The sequence below is a fragment of the Kryptolebias marmoratus genome, linkage group LG3 (assembly GCF_001649575.2).
Source record: "Kryptolebias marmoratus isolate JLee-2015 linkage group LG3, ASM164957v2, whole genome shotgun sequence".
In the NCBI taxonomy this organism is placed as follows: domain Eukaryota; kingdom Metazoa; phylum Chordata; class Actinopteri; order Cyprinodontiformes; family Rivulidae; genus Kryptolebias; species Kryptolebias marmoratus.
In genome coordinates this window covers 13,470,409-13,490,027 of record NC_051432.1, presented here as the reverse complement: position 1 = coordinate 13,490,027, position 19,619 = coordinate 13,470,409, and the positions used below count along the sequence as shown (strand labels likewise).

Sequence of the window (19,619 nt, the reverse complement as noted above, 5' to 3'; positions counted from 1 at the left end):
TTTCCACTATTAATTAACAATGTGCCAGATATGCTTACTTAATTAGGCCACTGGACCCAGAGCTTTACTCCCTCTTATTACTATTACAACCCATACCTATTGATCATTTTATTAGGATCGAAGATGAAATTCCCTCCGCAGACATTTCTAGTTTTAGTAATCACTTAATTGTGTGGAATTAGCTCCTGCACTCTGGTCTAAGTGATAAATGATCTTGGTGTGTTTTCAAATGTAGTTTGTCAGTGAAACTTGAATTCTAAATAGGTGAATGTTGCTAATTTAATAAATGAATCAAAGTGCAGCTGCAAAGTATGTCAAGGGTGTTGAGTATATTGTGCTGAGGGAGTGGCAACACACCTTTGGCATTTTAATGACTGGAGACACGTGGTACACACTGCATGGTGAGAGGAGGGATTAAAATGAATCCATTACAATACATTATCAGAGCAAGAATCTGGCAACAGCTCTCCAAGTAGGCATTCCTCTCCCCACTGTGTTGTGTGCTTCACCTAAAAGAACGCTAATGTTTCCTCACAGGATGTGGAGACCCAAGTGTATATATAGTCCAAGCAACCTTGACCTCAATTAACTTAATTTCTCAGCCTGTGGAGTTAAAGTAAAAAGCAAAGTCTGATGCAGCATCATGAATGACCACCACTCCAAAACTGATTTCCCTTAAGCCTTAATTCTAAAGGACCAACTTTAAGGCAGAAATAAGCAGGTTTACAACCTAAACAAAGTGGATCTCTGTAGGTAGCCTGTCTGTCAAGGCAACTGTAGGTCAATGATCATCAACTGGCAACTTGCAGGCCAGATATGACCAACATTCTCATTTCATTTGGTCTGCAAAGTATTAAATTATCAGGTACAGTACACCAATTTTTAAGTTTTCTCTTGTTTTGCAGCAGAAGTGATAAAAAGATGAAGTGGATTTGTCTTGGAAGGTCACAAACAAATAATATCTTATCTTTAGTAGATGGCTCTTTGTACAGCCTCAGAAATAACTTTGTTTTGTGACAGAATCGACAAATTCACATTACACAGTTATTGCAGCAAGAATATTATGATATTCCTGCTGAAAGTGCCCCAGATTGCACCGGTAGTGCTATAGTAAGCAACCTTCATTATTTACACACACAAATAACCTTAGAATACTATTTAAATAATAGGATAAAAGCTTATGGAGCCATCCTTTCAGCCATTCAGCCATTTTTGTCTGCTTTCTTGAACTGGGCTTGGAGAAGTAACTTGTCCAGCAGGAAAACCCAAACATCCCTCTCACTACAGTGACACTTTCTATTTGCTGCCTATGGAAGCTATGAAAAAAAATTGGAATTTCGTGATTTCATTCAGCTTATAGGCACCAATCCTGCCTCATCTGCAAAATAAATAAATAAATAAATAAATCTAATTAATGGCTTCTTTGTTAATGTTTCAATTTTTTGTACAAACTGAAAATCCGTGTAATATAACTGGATGTGAAGCACAAATTCAATTTTGACTTTATAGTCATGCCACTCTCAATTTTAAGCAGCACTATAGGTTTATGACCAGTTGTGATCCTGCTGTTCATAATTACAACGCAATCCTATGGATGGTTTCCTCTGTGCACACCTCGTTTGCACAAATAAGCATCTTTAATTGGTTATTGGTTTGATTGCAGTTATCAAATTAAACACAACTTTTTTTTATGAAGTTCCTTTTGTTGTAAGTCTGCATTCAGTACATAAGGTCCTAACAGGTACATCTGGTTTGAGTGTTATTGATTCGGATGTCGCATTGTGCTACAGAGGAACTGAACTTTTGTCACCTTTTTATGATTAAAACATTTTCAGCCTGAAATGATGAGTCATTTGTTTGACCCTCAGGAATAATAATAATTTAAAGGAAAAAAACTGTGACTTAGAATGAGTTTGTAAAGAAATGTTAACTAATGAGTCTTTCAGGTCTGTTGACATACTCATAAATATTTATGAACAGAAAGCAGACCAAAAAGTTGACTGGACAAATGGCTTGTATTCATGGTATGAATTTCAATTAACACATTAACATTCACAAGTGTATGAGTAGGTTGTAAACAGAGCCAGGTAAGAATAAAATTGGATTCCTAGTAAATCCACTAATGCTTGTATAAGTAGTGTCTAATGTAATCTTTTCTAAGTGAATTCCCCCTCTTTTTCATTATTACAGATTATACCAACTAATAAAGACAATGTATTAAACATTCAATATGGCAAATAAAAAACCCTTGTCCTGAAAGCAACACATTCAGTAAAAGACAAGGTTTTATGGGGACTTTTTTTAAAGTATAACTCAAGGATTTCAGGAGGAGGAGGATTTTTTGTGAGTTCAGTTGTTCTGTAAGTCAGCTCGAGGTCAAATCTTAGATCCTGAGATCTATAAATTTTGGAGGACTTCCTTCTCCTTCAACTCAGTGATACCACAAACTAACTTTTTTTGAACAATTCCATCACCTCTCTGTCACATCCTCAACAAAATATAAATACTTTAGGCTTTGCATAAACACTTCTTGTTGAAAAGTTGTTGAATTATAACGTCTGCTTTTTTTTTTCTTAGCTTCATGTTAAAAAAACAAAAAACTGGCACATAAAACTCCCAAGATACATTGAGGATGAAAACATACCCAAGGCTTGAAATGAAATGTGCACGCCTTTGGCCTCTCGCTAATTTGCATGCACAGATTTATGCCGTTTTCTGTTCTTAGGTTTGCCATCTATCTAGACCCGTTTGGACTCATGATGATATGAATGAGGCAATTAATGTTCCTTTTCCAAAGCCAGACTAAGAGGGAATCAATTCTGTCCTCCAGCATCAGGTGGCAGGTCCTAACATTCATTATTGCCTGCATATGTTCCCTAATGGGATTGGATTTGTACTTATGAGTCAACAGAGCTGCTACTGAATCTGAGGAAAGCAGTCATTCTCCTCCAAGTGCTTCCTTTGTTGCCATTTTTTGGAAGATCTCAACTGTTGCCGTCCTGTGGGATATTTATTTCTGCGTATCTGCATAGTAATGTTAGATGAACATAAACTCACAGGGGATGAAATGGGATTACAGACTTCAGAGTACTTTGTAACAGTTGATAAGTTAATTTTGGAAGGCTTTTCAGCAGATTTTAAACCCTTTGAGAGTTTTGTTAAAAGAAAAATCTGGTAAAAAATGGTGATCCACTGTACAGTACGTCCTATGTCTCACATTCAGTTAGTGATTTCTTTGATTAAATTTAAACTTGTGGGTGATACTCCTCCAGGGGACTCATTAGCTGTACTGTGAAGACAAGGATTTTAAATTAAGCTACCCAAAAAAGTGAGTTGCTAACAATTATAGCTAGTTTATTAGGAATTTCAACTCCTTGAGAATTGATGCATCAGGTAGTGATGTTCTAAAAATGAGGACTTCCAGAGAAACATTTTATTTCTGTCACGGCATAATACTAGAAGCACAGTACATCTTAAAGTGTACAACCCCAGTTCTACATTTTATTCACAATGCATTGTGGTAAACACAAAACATGTTTAAACTTTGAATCTGTACCATTTTTGGAAAAGAATAAAAATAATTTTACATTTTCTTGCAGCAACATGTCTCAAAAAAGTTGTTTCCCACTGTAAAGCATATTTTCTTTTAACAACAGTCTGTAAACATCTAGGCAGTGAGGAGACCAGCTGCTGGAATTTTTGGAGGGAAATGTGCCCAATCTTGTCTGATGTAGGATTCTATCTGTTTAACACTCCTGAGTCATATTTGCTGGATTTTTCATTTTATGATGCATGAAATGTTTTCAATTCGTGAGAGGTCTGGACTGCAGGCACCTGGAATATTCTACTATGAAGCCAACCTCTTGTAATGGGTGTAATATGTGCTTTAGCGTTGTCTTGTTGAAATATGCAAGGCCTTCGCTAAAACATATGCCATTTGGGTAGAAGCCTTTGTTGTTCTTTAGATTATATATAATTTTCTGCAATAATGATCTGTGATGGACTTGCGACCTGTCCAGGGTGTCCCCTGCCTCTCGCACAGTGATGGCTGGAGGTAGGCACCAACTCCCTGCAACCTGGAAATGAGTGGCAGGTAAAGAAAATGGATAGATGGATGCATTGATGATGCCTTTCCGGTAATGTAAACTGCTCATGCCTTAGGCCAGTCTAGGCCACTATCCTGCATGCTTTGGATATCTTTTTGCTTCAACACCTGATTTGAAATAATGAGTGATCAACAGGAATCTGCAGAACTTGAAGATATGTTGAAGAGATAATACTAGCATTAAATCGGGTGTTTTGGTGCAGAAACAGAAAAAACTAAATATCCAGGATAGTGGCCCTCATGGACCAGGATTAGACAACAATGCCTTGGGCAGTGATTCACTCCCATACCATCAGAGAGGCAGGTTCTTGACCTGTGTGCTGATAACAAGCCAGATGGTTCCTCTTCACTTTAGTATGGAGGACATGACGCTTGTGGTTTCCAAAGAGAATTTCAAATTTTGATTTGTCTTACCACAGAAGTTTTTCACTTCATCTCAATCCATTTTAAATAAAATTTTAAATTGACCTGAATTAAGTTATTAGAATGGTAATGGGCCCAGAGAGGATGGCAGCATTTTTAGGTGGTGTTCACATATGGCCTCTTCTTTGCATGATAGAGCTTTAACTAGCATTTGTGGAAGGCACAGTGAACTGTGTTGCTCCTGTCTTAACTTTTTTAAGATGTGTTGCTGCCATCAAATTCAAACTTAGGTTTTTGGTTTTTTTTTTGTTTTTTTATGGTGTAATTTCTTAGTTTCAATATTTAATATGTTTATTTTGTTCTAATGTGAATTAAGTGTGGGTTTATAAGATTTGCAAATCTATACCTTCTGTTTTTAGTCACTGTGTCGCAACTTTTTCAGAATAGGGGTTGTAAAATGTCTGTTTTCTGTATGTCTTGTCCAAAATGACTTGCAGTATTACAAACGGCTGCCATGCTTAGGACCACTTTTGATGTCTGCAAGAATTCACTTGAACTTGACAAATGTTTGATATAACAATGCCATTGTTGGAGCTGACTTAAGTTGTTTTTGTCTCTTTAGAAATAAAATAAAATAGTTTTTATAAAGCACAAATGAGTGGACATTGGATTGCCAGCTAATGCAAGATCATCAACTAAATTTTTTTTGATCAATGTGGTTAAAGATGGATTCTGTTTTGCAACCTAAAGACAGTTTCAGAAATCAAAGAAAACGTTTTAAACACTTATCTGTTATGGAAAATGTTCAAGATAAATCTCAAACCAGCAATCAACTGCGTGACGATTGGTGGATCATTACCAAACAGGAAAATATATAAAAAATGTAGTTACCTGTAAAGTTGTAGACCCTTTATCAAGAAGCTGCAGTGATTTGTGATGATGTTTTAAAGTAGCTGGTAGTTTACATGTTCCCTCGTGAGACTGAGTTGAGAAATCAGTAATCAAAAACCTTTTACATATGAATAGCAAAAGTGAATTGATGTTATATAAATGACATTGAAAATAATTGAAATGTTGTTTTTGTTCATAAAAATAGAATTATCTGCCATGCATATTGAAAATAACCATTATTAAAATGGCATTTCAGAGATGCAGAAGCTTAATGTAAATCAATGCAGTACATAATGCAACATTATTTGATTTATGCAACTATAGTATTGGTTTGAGAATCAGTATGTAGATAGAAAATGAAAAGCACATTGTAACTAGAAAACATACTTGCACCTTGTTAGAAGTCTATTTAAAGATAATCACATTTGGGATGAAATTGCTTGTTATAAATGTGGAAAGAGCTTCTTTTCTGTAATATTAAATCACATTGCAGAGAAGTGCTGCAGACTTCTTTTAAAGTGAAATTTCAGCCACTTTCAAATGTCTCCTCTAAGCAGGCATAATGTTTGCATTTCATGTCTGTGCAGCTGCAGTTCAAGCTGTCAAATCTTAATTGATTTTCTTCTTTTTTCCTTCCTCCAACGCAGCTTTAGCACTGCCTACCAGTGTATCTACTACTCCCCAGAGCACACGGCCAAAGCTCAGGAGGTTCTCAGCACTGTGAGTCTCCTCCAGCCGCTCATCACCAGCTTAGCTGACCAGCTTCTCCAGGCAGCACAGGAACACTCCTCCCCTGGAATGAGGGATGCACTCAAGAGCCTATCTGACAAGGTGGGGCAAACCTTCCATCTATACCTTCACTTGCATCTCGACTATCTTTTCATTCCGCTTTGCCTCGAGCAGCGGCAAAACACAAAGCATGGATTAACCATCAAACACAGACATGTAAAACCTCAGACCGAAGAGACTTCTAGTTAAACCCCAAATCAGCTTGGAGCTTCCTCCTCCTCTAAGCCCATAAACAAAAGTTTTAGTTAAGTGGTGGAGATTAAATTTGATGGTTATCTTATGGGGGAGCATGTCTTGGGACAGTGTTGAGACAAGTGCCATAATTAAACTACGAATGCATCAGTCACAGGTGATGACCACTCCCATCTAGAAGAAAGGTGCACATTTTATTTAACTGCATTTTGCTACATGACATGGCACAAACACAGCTATACTATCTTAACACTATATCAAACAAAGCATAAATGGTTTGTTCAGTAAAACACACAGGAGCTTGAGGACCGGATGGTTACAAAACAGATATGTTAAAAAAAAACACAGCAGCCCCAGTGATCATAAACGTCTGCAGCGGAAGACAAGAGATGAATGTGCACAGAAAAAGAATTAAAAGATATAAAAAATATATCTTTTAAGGTACAAGCAAAAGATTAAAAATGCACCATTGTTCAAGGTACCGTGTTCATATAGTTTAAGTTACAGCTAAAGTGACAAGGTTATTCATATTTTTAGGTAGCATCTGTTTCTGTATCTTCATTTTTTTTTTGCGTTTTTGTGTATGGCAAAAAGCTTAAGCCACAATGTCACCACAAGCTTCATTTTTCCACACTAGCAGTCATATTTTCACATTAGAGAGATGTTTTTTGTTGTTGTTGTTGTTGTTTTTGTACCAAACCCATTTCAAACTGTGACTTGGGTATACTGTTTCCCCCTTCTATGTTGGCAAGAACTGACTGCGGACTCGTCATCTTCTCACAGCTCAGAGGGACTTTTCACCAGCTGTACTTTTAGCTGCCCACTGTAGTTTGTTCTTTGCAAACAAAAGCTGCAAAAATACAATGATTCTTGAAATAACTTCAAATCCTTCGATTGCTCTGAGACAATTACAGGCACACACATTTACACGCTCAACAGAGATCCTCGGGAAAAATCTATAACTCATCATAAAAAACACCAAACTAACTAAGCAGCATGGAGGTTTATGGAGTCGCAGAGTTTTTTATCAGTATAATTAATGAATTACATCTGGTGCTGTCAGATTGCAATCTGTTGTGGGAGAGATTGTTTTTGCCACAGCGGAATAGAGACCAATCAGCCCCCTTAATTGGTACATTCGCTCTGTCACCACTTCCTCTCATCCTTGATTAGACACGCACGCGTTGGCCAAGTAAACTCTCGGCCTGGTCAGCACGAGGAGGGCCGCGCTCTGATTAAAACCTCAAGCTGTCTTTGTGGGCGTACGTCTACAAAGCCGAGGGAGACGGCAGTGTGAAGGTGTGTGCTGTGTTTGTCGAGAGTCGATGATGACATCTTTCACTTCAAATCTCCCCAAATCTCTGCTGTGGACCAACACACAAGCCCTTTATATCTTTATATATATATATATATATATATATATATATTATATGTTTGAACTTCCTGTAAAAAATATAATCTTTGTGGTTCATTTCAAAACACTAGACCTGAGATGTTTACAAAGGCGTGTAACACGAGCTTCTGCAAACACGTGTGTGCGTGCGTGTGTGTGTGTGTGTGTATATATATATATATATATATATATATATATATATGTATATTATTTTATTTATATATTTTTTACAGGAAGTTCAAACATATAAATCATCATTTTTATTACTCTGTTTTTTGTATTTTTATCAAGCGTTAGATGAGAGAAAAATAGGGTTCAGATTGTGAGCTGAGCTTGAAAGTCTGGAATTGAGTCAACATTGACACGAGTAAACAAAAAGCTTAACTGTCCTGCCCTCCGTTTGTCTGCACTTGAAGCTCCAGTGTGTAACAAGGAGGATGATCTGTTGGCGGGAATATAATACGGCTGTTGTCATGGCAAAAACAGTAAGTGAGATAAGAAATTTGGTATTGTTCCACAGGATTGAGACATTTCCTGTTGTCATAAAATGGCTGCTGAAAAGAAAATGAAGTTTTATGTGGTTATAGCTGCTCATCAGCGCAGTTGTGACACAAAGCACCAGCCTTCAACAGAGCCAAAGAGTTGTATGTTGTTTGGATTGTGGTGATCAGACATATATTCTGTAGACAATACTGCAGCACAATGTAAAGACATCACCAAATCTTTTTTTGTCTTAAAGATTGTTAGAAGTGTTTGCTTAACACAACAGTTTACCCTCTTCTACCCTCTTCCCTGTTGCATTATGAAGCTGCAAAAGTAGCCCAGTAAGGGCGGACAAAATGTGGCTGATTTATTTATTTAAAAGGACAGCGTACATTAATGAACAGGATATTATTCTGTAAATGTGCCAGATTTAGCCTTGAAGGCTAATTTAATTCTGTCGTCCCAGACAGGATGATGGTGAAATATACACAGTGAAAGGGAATACAATAAAATGACTCAAGAGACAAAAGTTACCAATTTTGCACTAATATGATCTTTAAAGTGACATAAAGTATAGAAAGAAAGAAAGAAAGAAAGAAAGAAAGAAAGAAAGAAAGAAAGAAAGAAAGAAAGAAAGAAAGAAAGAAAGAAAATGCACATACGCTTGATGTTGCTTGAGATGATGCTTCAGGTGAGCCTTAAAGGTGTATAAAGATGGTGGTAACATATTCTAATGTTTACTTTGACCGATAACACAACTTGTCTTACTGTCGTACGGCTGTCTGGCTCCTCTAATGGTGGATTAGAGGAGCCAATTTAAATTTGCTTGTTATATAATATATATATAACAAGCAAATTTAAAATCAAGAAAATTCAATCATCATTTTTTTTCCTTCCCAAAAGGATGAAATGAGAGACTTTAAAAGTGTTTCAGTTTATCACCAACGCACTCGTTTTCAGTGTACCATTTGTGCAATTTAATCTCACTTTTATCCCACCTACTGAAATTTTAAAGTTAAATGTTAACTAAAAAATTCAATTAAAAGCATTACTATAAAAGCAAATGAACATAGCCTCTCAATCTGAAGACTTAAGCCAAAACAGAAATGACTTAAGATTGTATTTCTTCAAATGCAAACTGTTTTTTTTAGCTGAAAATGAAGAGAGCTTGTATAGAAGCTCTATGAGAAACAGATGAGATATAATCTTTTGTTTTATTGTTTAAACTTTAAGTTTTTTTCTAGTCAAACTTTGTGAGATATGTAGCAAAGTTGCACATTTCAGCCAGTTAATTAGCCTCTTAGGAAAAGCTACGATGTCTCCTAAAACTCTTAAAGACACACATTAGAGCCAGTGTTTGTTTGGGGCGACTGCTAAAACATGGCAGATAGTAAGAAGTGGACTTGTGCCATTTGTAGCTATTAAGAGCCGTGCTGTAATATTACAAGACACAAAGTATTGTAGTTACAAGATCCTAATCTAATTCTTACATATTTAGGAACAACATATTTTGCATTTTTGCTATAAGATTACCCTAAATGTTAAATACTAAAACTTAAGTGGATCCTAATGTTGATTTTGTGAATTTTATGGAATCAACATCCAAGCAATGTTTTAGTGCGTTTCTGCAAAACTGTTTTTGGTTTTCTGTCAGAAAATAAATCATAGTTTAGGGCTTCAAAAGAACAAAGTTGTAAGAGAAAAATAAGATCAAACCTGATTGTTTATTTTTATCGCCATAATTGCTGTTATTTTGTTTTCCCGCAAATTACTTGTGAGGTAATTAATAGTTAGCATCCCTGTTAGGTGCTATTCAGCACAGTCTGCTCTGCAACACCTAAATCTTGTGGTTTTATAGTTTTTCTGTAATATTTTCTGAATTTGCAACAGAGCATTTGGCAGCAGTATCTCTATAAAATGCTTCAGTTTGTAAAACTGATGTGAAAAACGATGCATAACTCGTTTATTTGGTGTTTTCTCAGTGTGGATGACGTTCTCAGTAGCTGTTTGTTTTCCTTTCAGTGCCATCATTTATATTCATAACTTCCTGGCATCAAGAACGAACAAACTGAACAATCAGTTGGTTGGTAAAACATGTAACAATGTCTACCTTTAGGCTACGCATTTACTTTATACAAGAAGATGGAAATAGTCTTCCTTTTAAAAAAAAGAAAAAATTCAAACAATACGGCGAAAATGTGATCCCTTCAGGATAGGTGTTTATCAGAGTCTTATGTTTCCAAGCTCTTCCTCTGACTTTTTCTCTCCCACTTCGCTTTGGTACTTTCTGATTAGCTCTGGACATGGCAAGTATGAAGTTTCCTCTCTTTGGGTGAAGATGATTCTGTTGATGATAATAATTTCACGCTGATGATAATCACAGTGAATTGCCAATTGCAACTCATCTCCCCCTCCCTCCAGCTGTGTCCTTGGACAATATGTTCCCACTTTAATTGTTACCAAGGAACAAAAACTGTTGGTTTGGTTGATTATAAATGAAACAAAGGCCTAGCATTCCTTGAAAAGCGGCATGTCGCCCTTTCATGCCAGAGTTTTAAACCTGTGTTGAGAAATGACAAAAATAGTAACCATTTTGGTCAAGCTTCGAAAACGATGTTATGGGCGATCTTATGCAGTATCACACGATGTCACACTCAGTTGGCTGAGCAACAGCAGGAGATAATGAGTAAAGCCATATTGTGTATGGTGGTGACAAACAGAAAAGAGTGTCACCACAGCAAAGAGACACTCGAACCTGACTGCCTTCTTCTGTTCAGCCTCGCTCAACGGCTCAAATGAAGCTGCAGAAGTTCGATTTATAGGAGGCAAAATCTGATCATACTTCAAGGTAAAATCATCAAGGATGAATAGATTCCTGTGTTTTTATGCTTTTTAGATCAAACATGACTTCTTTTTTTTTTTTTTGGTCAAATGGGTGTGCACACAGACTTGCATTTCTGCTCAGCCAAGAACACATCAGCAGTTCCTGCATTCTGAAGAAAAGAACAGCATTATTTCTCTCAAGGGGTTTTGAGCGTTTCAGATCTGTTAAGACGGGTGATGAAGAATTACACAAAGGAATTGTTTTTGCATATGAAGGAGCCACTTTAGTTTACTTAGAAAACAAAGCTGCAGTGTGTTTCTATTTTGCCAACATCTGCTGTTTTACTTTGAACACATAATATGCATCTTTCCCGTGTGATATATTCTGAAAATTTAGTTGCTTTTTACTTTAGCTCCTACAACGCCAATCCCCCCAAAAAGTAGGGATATTGTGTAAAATGTAAATAAAAACAGAATGCAATGGTTTGAAAATCCCATAAACCTATATTTTTTTCCCAGTGGAGCAAAGCAATTATTTCAAATGTTTAAAATTTTAAAAAAATGTAAAATTTTTAGGAGGGGAAAATAAGTTGTTTTGAATTTGATGGCAGCAACACATGTCAAAATAGCTGAGACAGGGCAACAGGTTTTAGAACAACATATGCTCCTGTCCAGATGCAAAGCTTTCAGAGAAAGTTTAGCAAGATGATGCTAAACCAAAGACTGCATTCATTCCAACAGCATGGCTTCATAGGAGAAGAGTCCAGGTGCTGAACTGGCCCCAACTGAGTCCAGACCACTCAGTTGTTGAAAACATTTGGCAAAGAAGATCCAGGAGTGTTAAACAGCTAGAATCCTCCATCAGACAGGAATGGGTCAACATTCTCCTCCAATACCTCCTGCAGCTGTTAAAAGAATAGAGGAAGCTTCACAGAGGGAATCATGACCCTTTCCCAACTTTATGTTTTGCTGCCATCTAATTTAAAATTATAGGGTTTTTTTTCTAAAAATTATATAATTTATAAGTTTAAACGTTTGATATATTTACTATTTTTCTTTTTGAATAAATAAGCATGGGTTTACGAGATTTACAAGTCATTGCATTCTGGTTTTATTTCCATTTTACACAATGTCCCAACTTTTTTTAAGTTGGGTTTGTAGTTTTTGCAACCATAACCTCAATGTCAGATCTCTTTTTTCTAAAAGTGTTATCCAGTAGCTGTTTGGTTGATGAACATGCTTCCTTTGTGATCCATAAAGCAGGAAGCATAAATTGGATTTAAGGCGAAACAAAACCAAAATGTGAACTTTGACCTTGAGGTCAAGAAATGCAAATAGGTATCAAATTTGAAATAGAGCATCTGACTTTAACTCACTTCAGAAAGGAAATAATACAAGGTCTCATGGATTGCAAATTAATCCCGAGGTCAGAAGAGCAGAGTTCAATTCAAATGTGATTTAACGTTTTGAATCTCCAATTGCTGCTTAATGTGTGAGTCACTGCACCAAGTGTGGGTCTGTTTTACAGTCGTTTAGATATTTCCACCTTTGAAATTAAGTTTACTTGTTTGTGTGAGACCGTACGGAGCAATAATCCATCATCCCTGTTCTCAGACAATTACACAAGTTGTTCTATCCATAGATTGTAGTTGTCACATCATTGACTTACACTAATGGAACTCATTTGGATCCATGCAAGGCAATTAAAATGGATATTATTCATATGCAATGGGGTTTTAAGTGTGTTTCTCATTTCATTCTCAGCCTAAACTCTCGTCAAATGGCTCATTTGTTTTGGCAAAAACCTTCATATTTTTTTAATCAGGAGTAGGTTGGTTAATCCAGGCTCAGATCGATCAGTAGATGTGTTTTTATTGGCAACTGAAATGTCAGAAGATAAATACTGTTTCGTAAAAGACTTGGTTGATTCTAGGGCTGAAAAGTACAAATTGGGACAAATTTGTCAAAGTAACATAAAGAAAACACAGCAAATCTATAAAGAATAATAGTTGTTGTTTTTTCTTTATTCACTGCCAAGTCAAGACAATAGATAAGAAGCAGTTGTCCCTTATGTGTAAAAATGGGATTACCTCTAAGTGTGTTATTGTGGAAGTTAAAAACAACAACTGTCACAAAAAGAGCAATGATTTTTATTTTTAATTAGTATTTTTCATTTAAGTAATACAGTATTAACCCAGAGGTGTTGGTTATTTGATATAGTCTAAAATTAGATATAAAAAACAAAGGATGAGGATAATTCATCTCTCAATCGGATGACAGAGTATTCGATCCCCAGCCCCTGTAGCACGCTGAAGTGGTGATGTGTACTGAACTGAACTGTTTAAATATAGTGCTAAAATGTATAATAGAAAGTACTGGATGAATGCGTGTGTGTGAAAGCACCGTAAAGTGCTCTGCAGAACCTTGAGAGGATAAAAAAGCAACATAGAACTACGGACCGTTCACTTTAGTCTGAGGAGAACCAAACTAAAACTATATACTGTATATTGCAGCTAAACTTAAAAATCAACACCCACGATCAGTGTCTTTAGTTGAATTTTTTTTTTTTTGCCTTTTTCACTGACTTTTACTTCAAACCAAGTTTTTTCAAAATACTGCTACAATTTAAATTTCTTTAATCAAATTAATGTCATAGCTGCTCATTTGTAACTAATCACTTCATTCAAAAACATCCCCAGTCAGGACAAAATGATGATAAATAAGATTACTGAATATCACTTGGGGGGGAAAAAAGCTAAATGAATTTCATTAAGCAGAACCTGAGGAGGTCTTTCTGAACTCACTGAAGTGTGGAAAATACACTTTTATGCAGAAGTCACTTGTCCTCACTCTGGCATTTTAGTGGCATTTTAGGCTCAGGAAACAGTTCTGTCTGCACTGAATAGTGAATGATTTCCACCGGATGATCCGATTGGTGTGTTTTACTCAACATTTGCAAGATTAACATTACACTGTTGAGGCAGTTGGTAGTTATAACCTTGACCTAAAAAAGCAATAAACAACATAAACTGTTTAATATTATTCATATGTGAGTAAAGGTTTGGAGTAAACAAGCGTTTCTGCTGCTTCTTATAAAACAAAGAACTTTACTACAACCAGAGCTGATTGTTGATAATTCGACTGAAAAAGTGGCTGCAACTAAGACATTCTGACAGTGTCTGCAGCAGCAGGCAGGACTGAAGATCAGCATGGAGGCACCAATCATGGCTCCACAGGAGCAGGTACTGAGCTCTAAAGTTAAAGAGACTGAGGTCTACCACACCGGAGGGGGTCCCAGGTGGTGGCTGTGCAAGCATGTCCCCGGGACAGAACAGTAATGGTAGGGTGTAATCGTAAGGTTCAACATATCAGGATGGAATAAAAATCTCCTGGCTCTCACCAGAATTTAAAATTTATCCAAATGAACTCTCAGATGAGCAACGGCATGTTATTTATTACACTGTAACTTAATCAGTTTTACAAAAACAAAGCCCAAAGGAAGAAACAATGTGTGAAAATCAATTTAATTCTTTCTGCTTCCATAAAAAAAAAAAAAAACAAAACAAGAGCAGCCAGGTGCTAAATGTTGCTCAGTAAATGTGAGCTCTTCTAGAAAAGCAGCAGTTTTAGCTCCCTGCTGATCTACAGTGTTCAGGTGTGTGTGTGTGTTTGGGGGGGTTAACAAAATAATAAGGAGGAAATACATCAGCAATTGTCTCTAAGAAGCCGTTATTGCTGCTTATCAGTCTGAGAAGGGTGATAGAGCCTTTTACAAGCAATTTGGACTCCATCGTTTTTGTAAGTGAGAGAGAATATTTGAAAGTGGAAAACATTTAAGACAGTTTCCAATTTTCCCAGGAGTGGGCATAAAGGCAGGTTCACCCTGGGGTCAGACTGTGCAGTGCTTAGAGAAACTGCAGGAAAACACTGCAGCTCTTTCTCAGACTCTACAGGCCTCAGCTAACAAGTTAAGGGCTAAAGTTCGTGACAGTTTGATTAGAAAAATACGGAACAAGTTTAGCTTGTTTAGAAAGGTTGACTTGAGGAAGCATCTTCTCTCTGAAAACAACACGGCAGCTTCTCTTAGGTTTGCAAAGTAGTATCTAAAAAGAATAAATAAAGGCCTTGTACCCGTTGAAGTTTTAACACATATCCTCAGAGTATGGGTTGTTAATGACTCTCAGCTAAGACCACACCAAATTTTAGTTCAAGATGTGTAAAACTGACAGAGTTGTAGCCATTTTAGTTACTTCTGTAACAGACACACACACAGAGATATGAGCAAAATTATAATCATCATCAAAATTATACAATCACCAAAATTATAATCATTTTTCAACAGTGGGTGGTCAAAAGGCTGAACCTCTGAAACAAGAAAGAGGGGATGTTTGGCCGGAATGCTCAGCGTCACATTTTTTGGGGGGGGGATGAATAGCAGAGACTCACTGCAGTACTCTGCCGTCACACACTTTAAATAGCACGGTCAGAAACGTGAAAACGACCACTTTGTTCGAAAGCTGACAGGAGATTTGTACACGCGGTCTTTTATAGCGGGTGACAAATTGTATTTGTTTAGAGGGGTCAAGGGGCAAATGAGGTTTAAAGCCGATTCATTAGGACATTCACACAAAGCTGTGCTGGTTCTGGGCCAGAGATTCTTCCTCGGTTATCAAACTCAGTGCTGACAAAGAGGTTTCCGCCACGATTTCTGGCGCCCCCAACAAGCTCTGGCTTGCAATAGAGAAACAGGAGCAGGAAAACGAGTTTTTTTTGTGGCAAACTATATACGGATAATTCGACCTTGGAGGGTTTTCATTTATGGAGCAGCCTGATTGTTTTGTTTGGCCACATTTCTGTAGTAATGGTACAGCTCACTGAAAAGTAACTCAGTTCTTCTTGAGAACCATGATCATTTTTTGAACTCGTTGCTACCAGGATCATCATCAGCTTACAGGAGCTGGTGAATTCGACATCTAAACAGGGAGGGGGGGGGGCTCCTCAGAGAGGCAGGCTGGAGGAGGAGTAATTGAATTGTTTGTTGTTTGTTGCTGTTATTCTCCTCACCAACTGGGGTGCAGTAAAGGAGAGCCGCTTCTTTGTGGTGAAGGATAGTGTTCATTTTGCTTATTTCTTTCCACTTCTTCTGTAAATAGCTCCCTGTGTTTTCCTTCGACCCGCTCCACCTCGGCACCGAGACAGCCCCTCTCCGTCTCGCACACTCAGCTCTGTCTCTTTCGGTTTCCCAGCACTTCGATTATTATTTGTTGTGTTATCCCGCAGTAACTTTCGCTGTCGGCCTCTTTTTCGTTCCCCTGCCCCTCTTTGTTTCACCGCAGACGGAGCAATTTGTCCACACACTTAAGGACGAATTGGTCAAAAGTGCACTGCTGGCGCTGCACGCGGCCCGGCCGGGGTACGTCTCCAAGAGCCAGAAGCAGACAACGGTCCAGAGCCATCATCATCATCAGCACCATCATCAGGACCAAACTGGCCAGGGCGGTGACCAGAATCAGAGCCCAGTCCAGGGACTTCCGGGCCACAGTCCAGCCTCACCGGTCACCGAGAGCCCAGTGGTGTGTAATAATGTGGAGGCATCAGAGAGGGAAGCTGGGCCTGTGTCACTGAAGCACCAAGACTCAATACCACACCATAAGGAGTACGACGAGGAGGAATGGGTAAAAAAAAAAAAGACTTCTTTTTTTTCTGTCAATACAGTATTACATCTAAAAACCAAGCTTTTTTCAATAAATATTGACCAAGACTGGCCCTCGGCTAGAACACCAAGTTTTCAATTTTGGCTTCATGTAACAGATTGTGTCACTGCTGGTTTAGTGCACATGGGATTACATCTCTAACTATTTTTTTTTCATAAATCTGTTTTGAAAATAGAACACTACCAGCAGGGTAATCTATAGTAAAAACAAAAACCAAGTTTAAAAAAGAAAAACCTTACTTTTACATTTTAAAAAATTGTCCTTTATTGATACTTGTATGGAGTAACAACGACAGGAAGATATTATGACACATTAGTTGCTTACTTTTATTTAAAGGAAGGACCTGACTACTCCAGCTCTAATTTCATGGCATGATTTCAGAAATATTTGCTTGCTTCCCCTTCTGTACACTGAAGCACATTTTAAGAAACGGGCTGCTACTGTTTTAAAGACATTGTTTCTGAGGTAAATTATTTCATTCGGATGCACAACTAGTTTGCACACTGGAAATGATCAGTTTGAAGTTATTATTTATTTTAAAGTGGTTTAGATATTACGCTGTGGCTAACATGCCTGCAGATTATTATGTTGTATTCTTCTCACTGAACCCAAGTCGACCTGAGGTTTTCTTTCGAGTGCATCTGATTTTAAGCGAAGACAGCATCTGCCACACTGTAGAACCGTCTTAAAACCATGCCTTGCCTTTAAAACGAGTTCAGTCCTTATTTTTAAACCCATAAATGCCAAAACAAACACACGCCCCAAACACATCCGCACAAAAATAAGCGTGTCTGCTCTGGCGAACAGTTGGAGCTCAGGAGAAGAAATGGAAATGCTTTGAGCGTAATCCACGCAGCAGCTTTCTTTAGTTTTAAAGACTTGGCAGAAAAATGACTTTATGCTCTGTTTCTTCGTCTCTAATTTTTTTTTCCGCCTCATTTCTGTCAAACAGGTATAGAATTTTTTTTAACAAATGGACTCATTAAAGTGAACTTGACCTCCTCAGGACCGGGAGTGGGCCAGCGTGGCCAAATGTCTCAACTGCGTGATCGCCATGGTGGACAAACTCCAAGAGGGCGACAACAGCAAGCAGGAGCCGACCCCCGAGCTGCACCTCGCCGATGTTATCACCTCGCACAATCCTGGTAAACTCACCTTCACCCTCTTCAGAATGTTTTATTTCTACTCCCATATGGTCCACGAAATTTCTCTTAGTTAGGTCTTTAACTTCTGGTTGTTAGAATGCATTTTCTTTTTACAACTTATGTCAGTTCTTTCTCAACTGGAACAATTTAAATACGTCGGTATCTGTAGAGATTCAACGGTAGTTGTTCCTTTGGTCATCACAGGTCATCCTGTTTTAAACGCAGCAACAGACCATGGGACTACCACCACCATGTTTCACAGATGAAATAATGTTTACTCTCTAATACAGTCTTTTCTTTTCTTCAAACGTAACAGGTCCTGTTGAAATGTAAACTCTAATCTTATTTATTAAGAGTATTTTTTCATGTGAAAACTGCAGACATTCCTGTTAGACAACTTTGGTTTTCTTCTTCTTCTTCTTTGATCTCTTGATCATTGAGCTCCTGATGATGATCATCAACATTAATTATTCTAAGAAGAGGTCTTTATTTTCCTACAAGTTACTTGCTAGTTTCTTCATCTAGTTTTGGTGGCCTCTCCTGTGGAGATGGTCTTTCATTTCCTCCACAGTTTGTCAGACTTTGGATTGTTTGAGTTCAAACTATATAACTGTATCAAGTCTGATCAGGGTCAGCTTCGTATTCTGAGGCTCTCATAAATATAATTGTTTGTGCTTTAAAAAACATCTGTCATGTAGCTCAGATTTTGATAAATCTCTGTTTTTTTTAAATAAAAACAAGGTGCCCGGTCACACCTGCCTTTGACAGAAAACTCCTGACTTTCAAGGAAACTATCTGTCATAGACATATCCATGCTTTTGTCACCCAGAAGGTTTATTTTACTCGATCAGTAAATAATTAGTTGTATTATTGTCATTAAACTGGGTTTCTCATTGGTAAATTTCAGAATGTGTTAATGCAGATTAGAAATTATTTAAAAGAGAAAACAGAGTTTTAAACACTCCAGTGTTGAGTAATTAATCTTGGGGTTTTTGAAGACTTTGTACTCATATGCACATCACAAAGCTCCAAATAGCTTAGTTTAAGAATCTCTTTTCATTCCAAAATAAATGTTTTTCCACTGTTAGAAAAAAAAAGAAGTTGAAAAGTAGCTCATGTTTTCAAATTATCGCCAGTCTGCTTTGGAAATAGTGATAAATGACTCTGTTCCAGGATCCAGCCCCCCGTTGTTAAAACATTAACAAAAGCGAAGCTTCCAGTGCCAAAGATGTGGATGAAAGCTGCGTTTGAAATGCAGAGCCGCTCGCTGTTGACCACGAGCCTTCCAGTCGTCTCTTACGTCCAGTGAAATCCTGTCTTGGGTTCTTGTTCAAAGAGGAGCCCACCGTGTTGCAGCCAACAAACAGCAGTACCATTAGTCTGACCAGGCGACGGAGAGAGGCTGTTTCTGGCTCCTGTGAAGTTTTATCATTAGGTGCCTGTGTTTGTCTGCAGCATGTGAGTCTCTGTGAACATGCGAGGCAGCAGGTGATGAGCGGCTTGAAAACACCGCCATCAGGATGCTCAGCGGATTTGGAGCAAGTGGTGATCTGCATAACGATCTGGAGCAATATTGTGAGATCCGTTAGCACTCAGAGTATGTGTTAAGGATGAATCTCAGCTATTGCCACACCAAAACGAACAACTATAATGATAAAGCGTTTAGCTCCTTATGGAAACAAGCTGTTCCTGGACTGTTGATGACAAAATGCTGAGGGGTG

The 19,619-nt window shown here is 37.7% G+C and overlaps 1 protein-coding gene across 6 annotated transcripts in view; it reads left to right on the top strand.

The window, feature by feature from the left end:
- The window catches only part of inpp4b (inositol polyphosphate-4-phosphatase type II B), a 165,749-nt gene that overhangs the window by 128,692 nt on the left and 17,438 nt on the right, over positions 1-19,619 (top strand). For all 6 annotated transcript variants that reach the window (XM_017408889.3, XM_017408879.3, XM_017408897.3 and 3 more), the window contains 3 exons: positions 6,007-6,190; positions 16,376-16,714; positions 17,760-17,898. In XM_017408889.3, the coding sequence (XP_017264378.3) occupies positions 6,007-6,190; positions 16,376-16,714; positions 17,760-17,898 (662 nt within the window). The remainder of the gene's footprint in view (positions 1-6,006; positions 6,191-16,375; positions 16,715-17,759; positions 17,899-19,619) is intronic.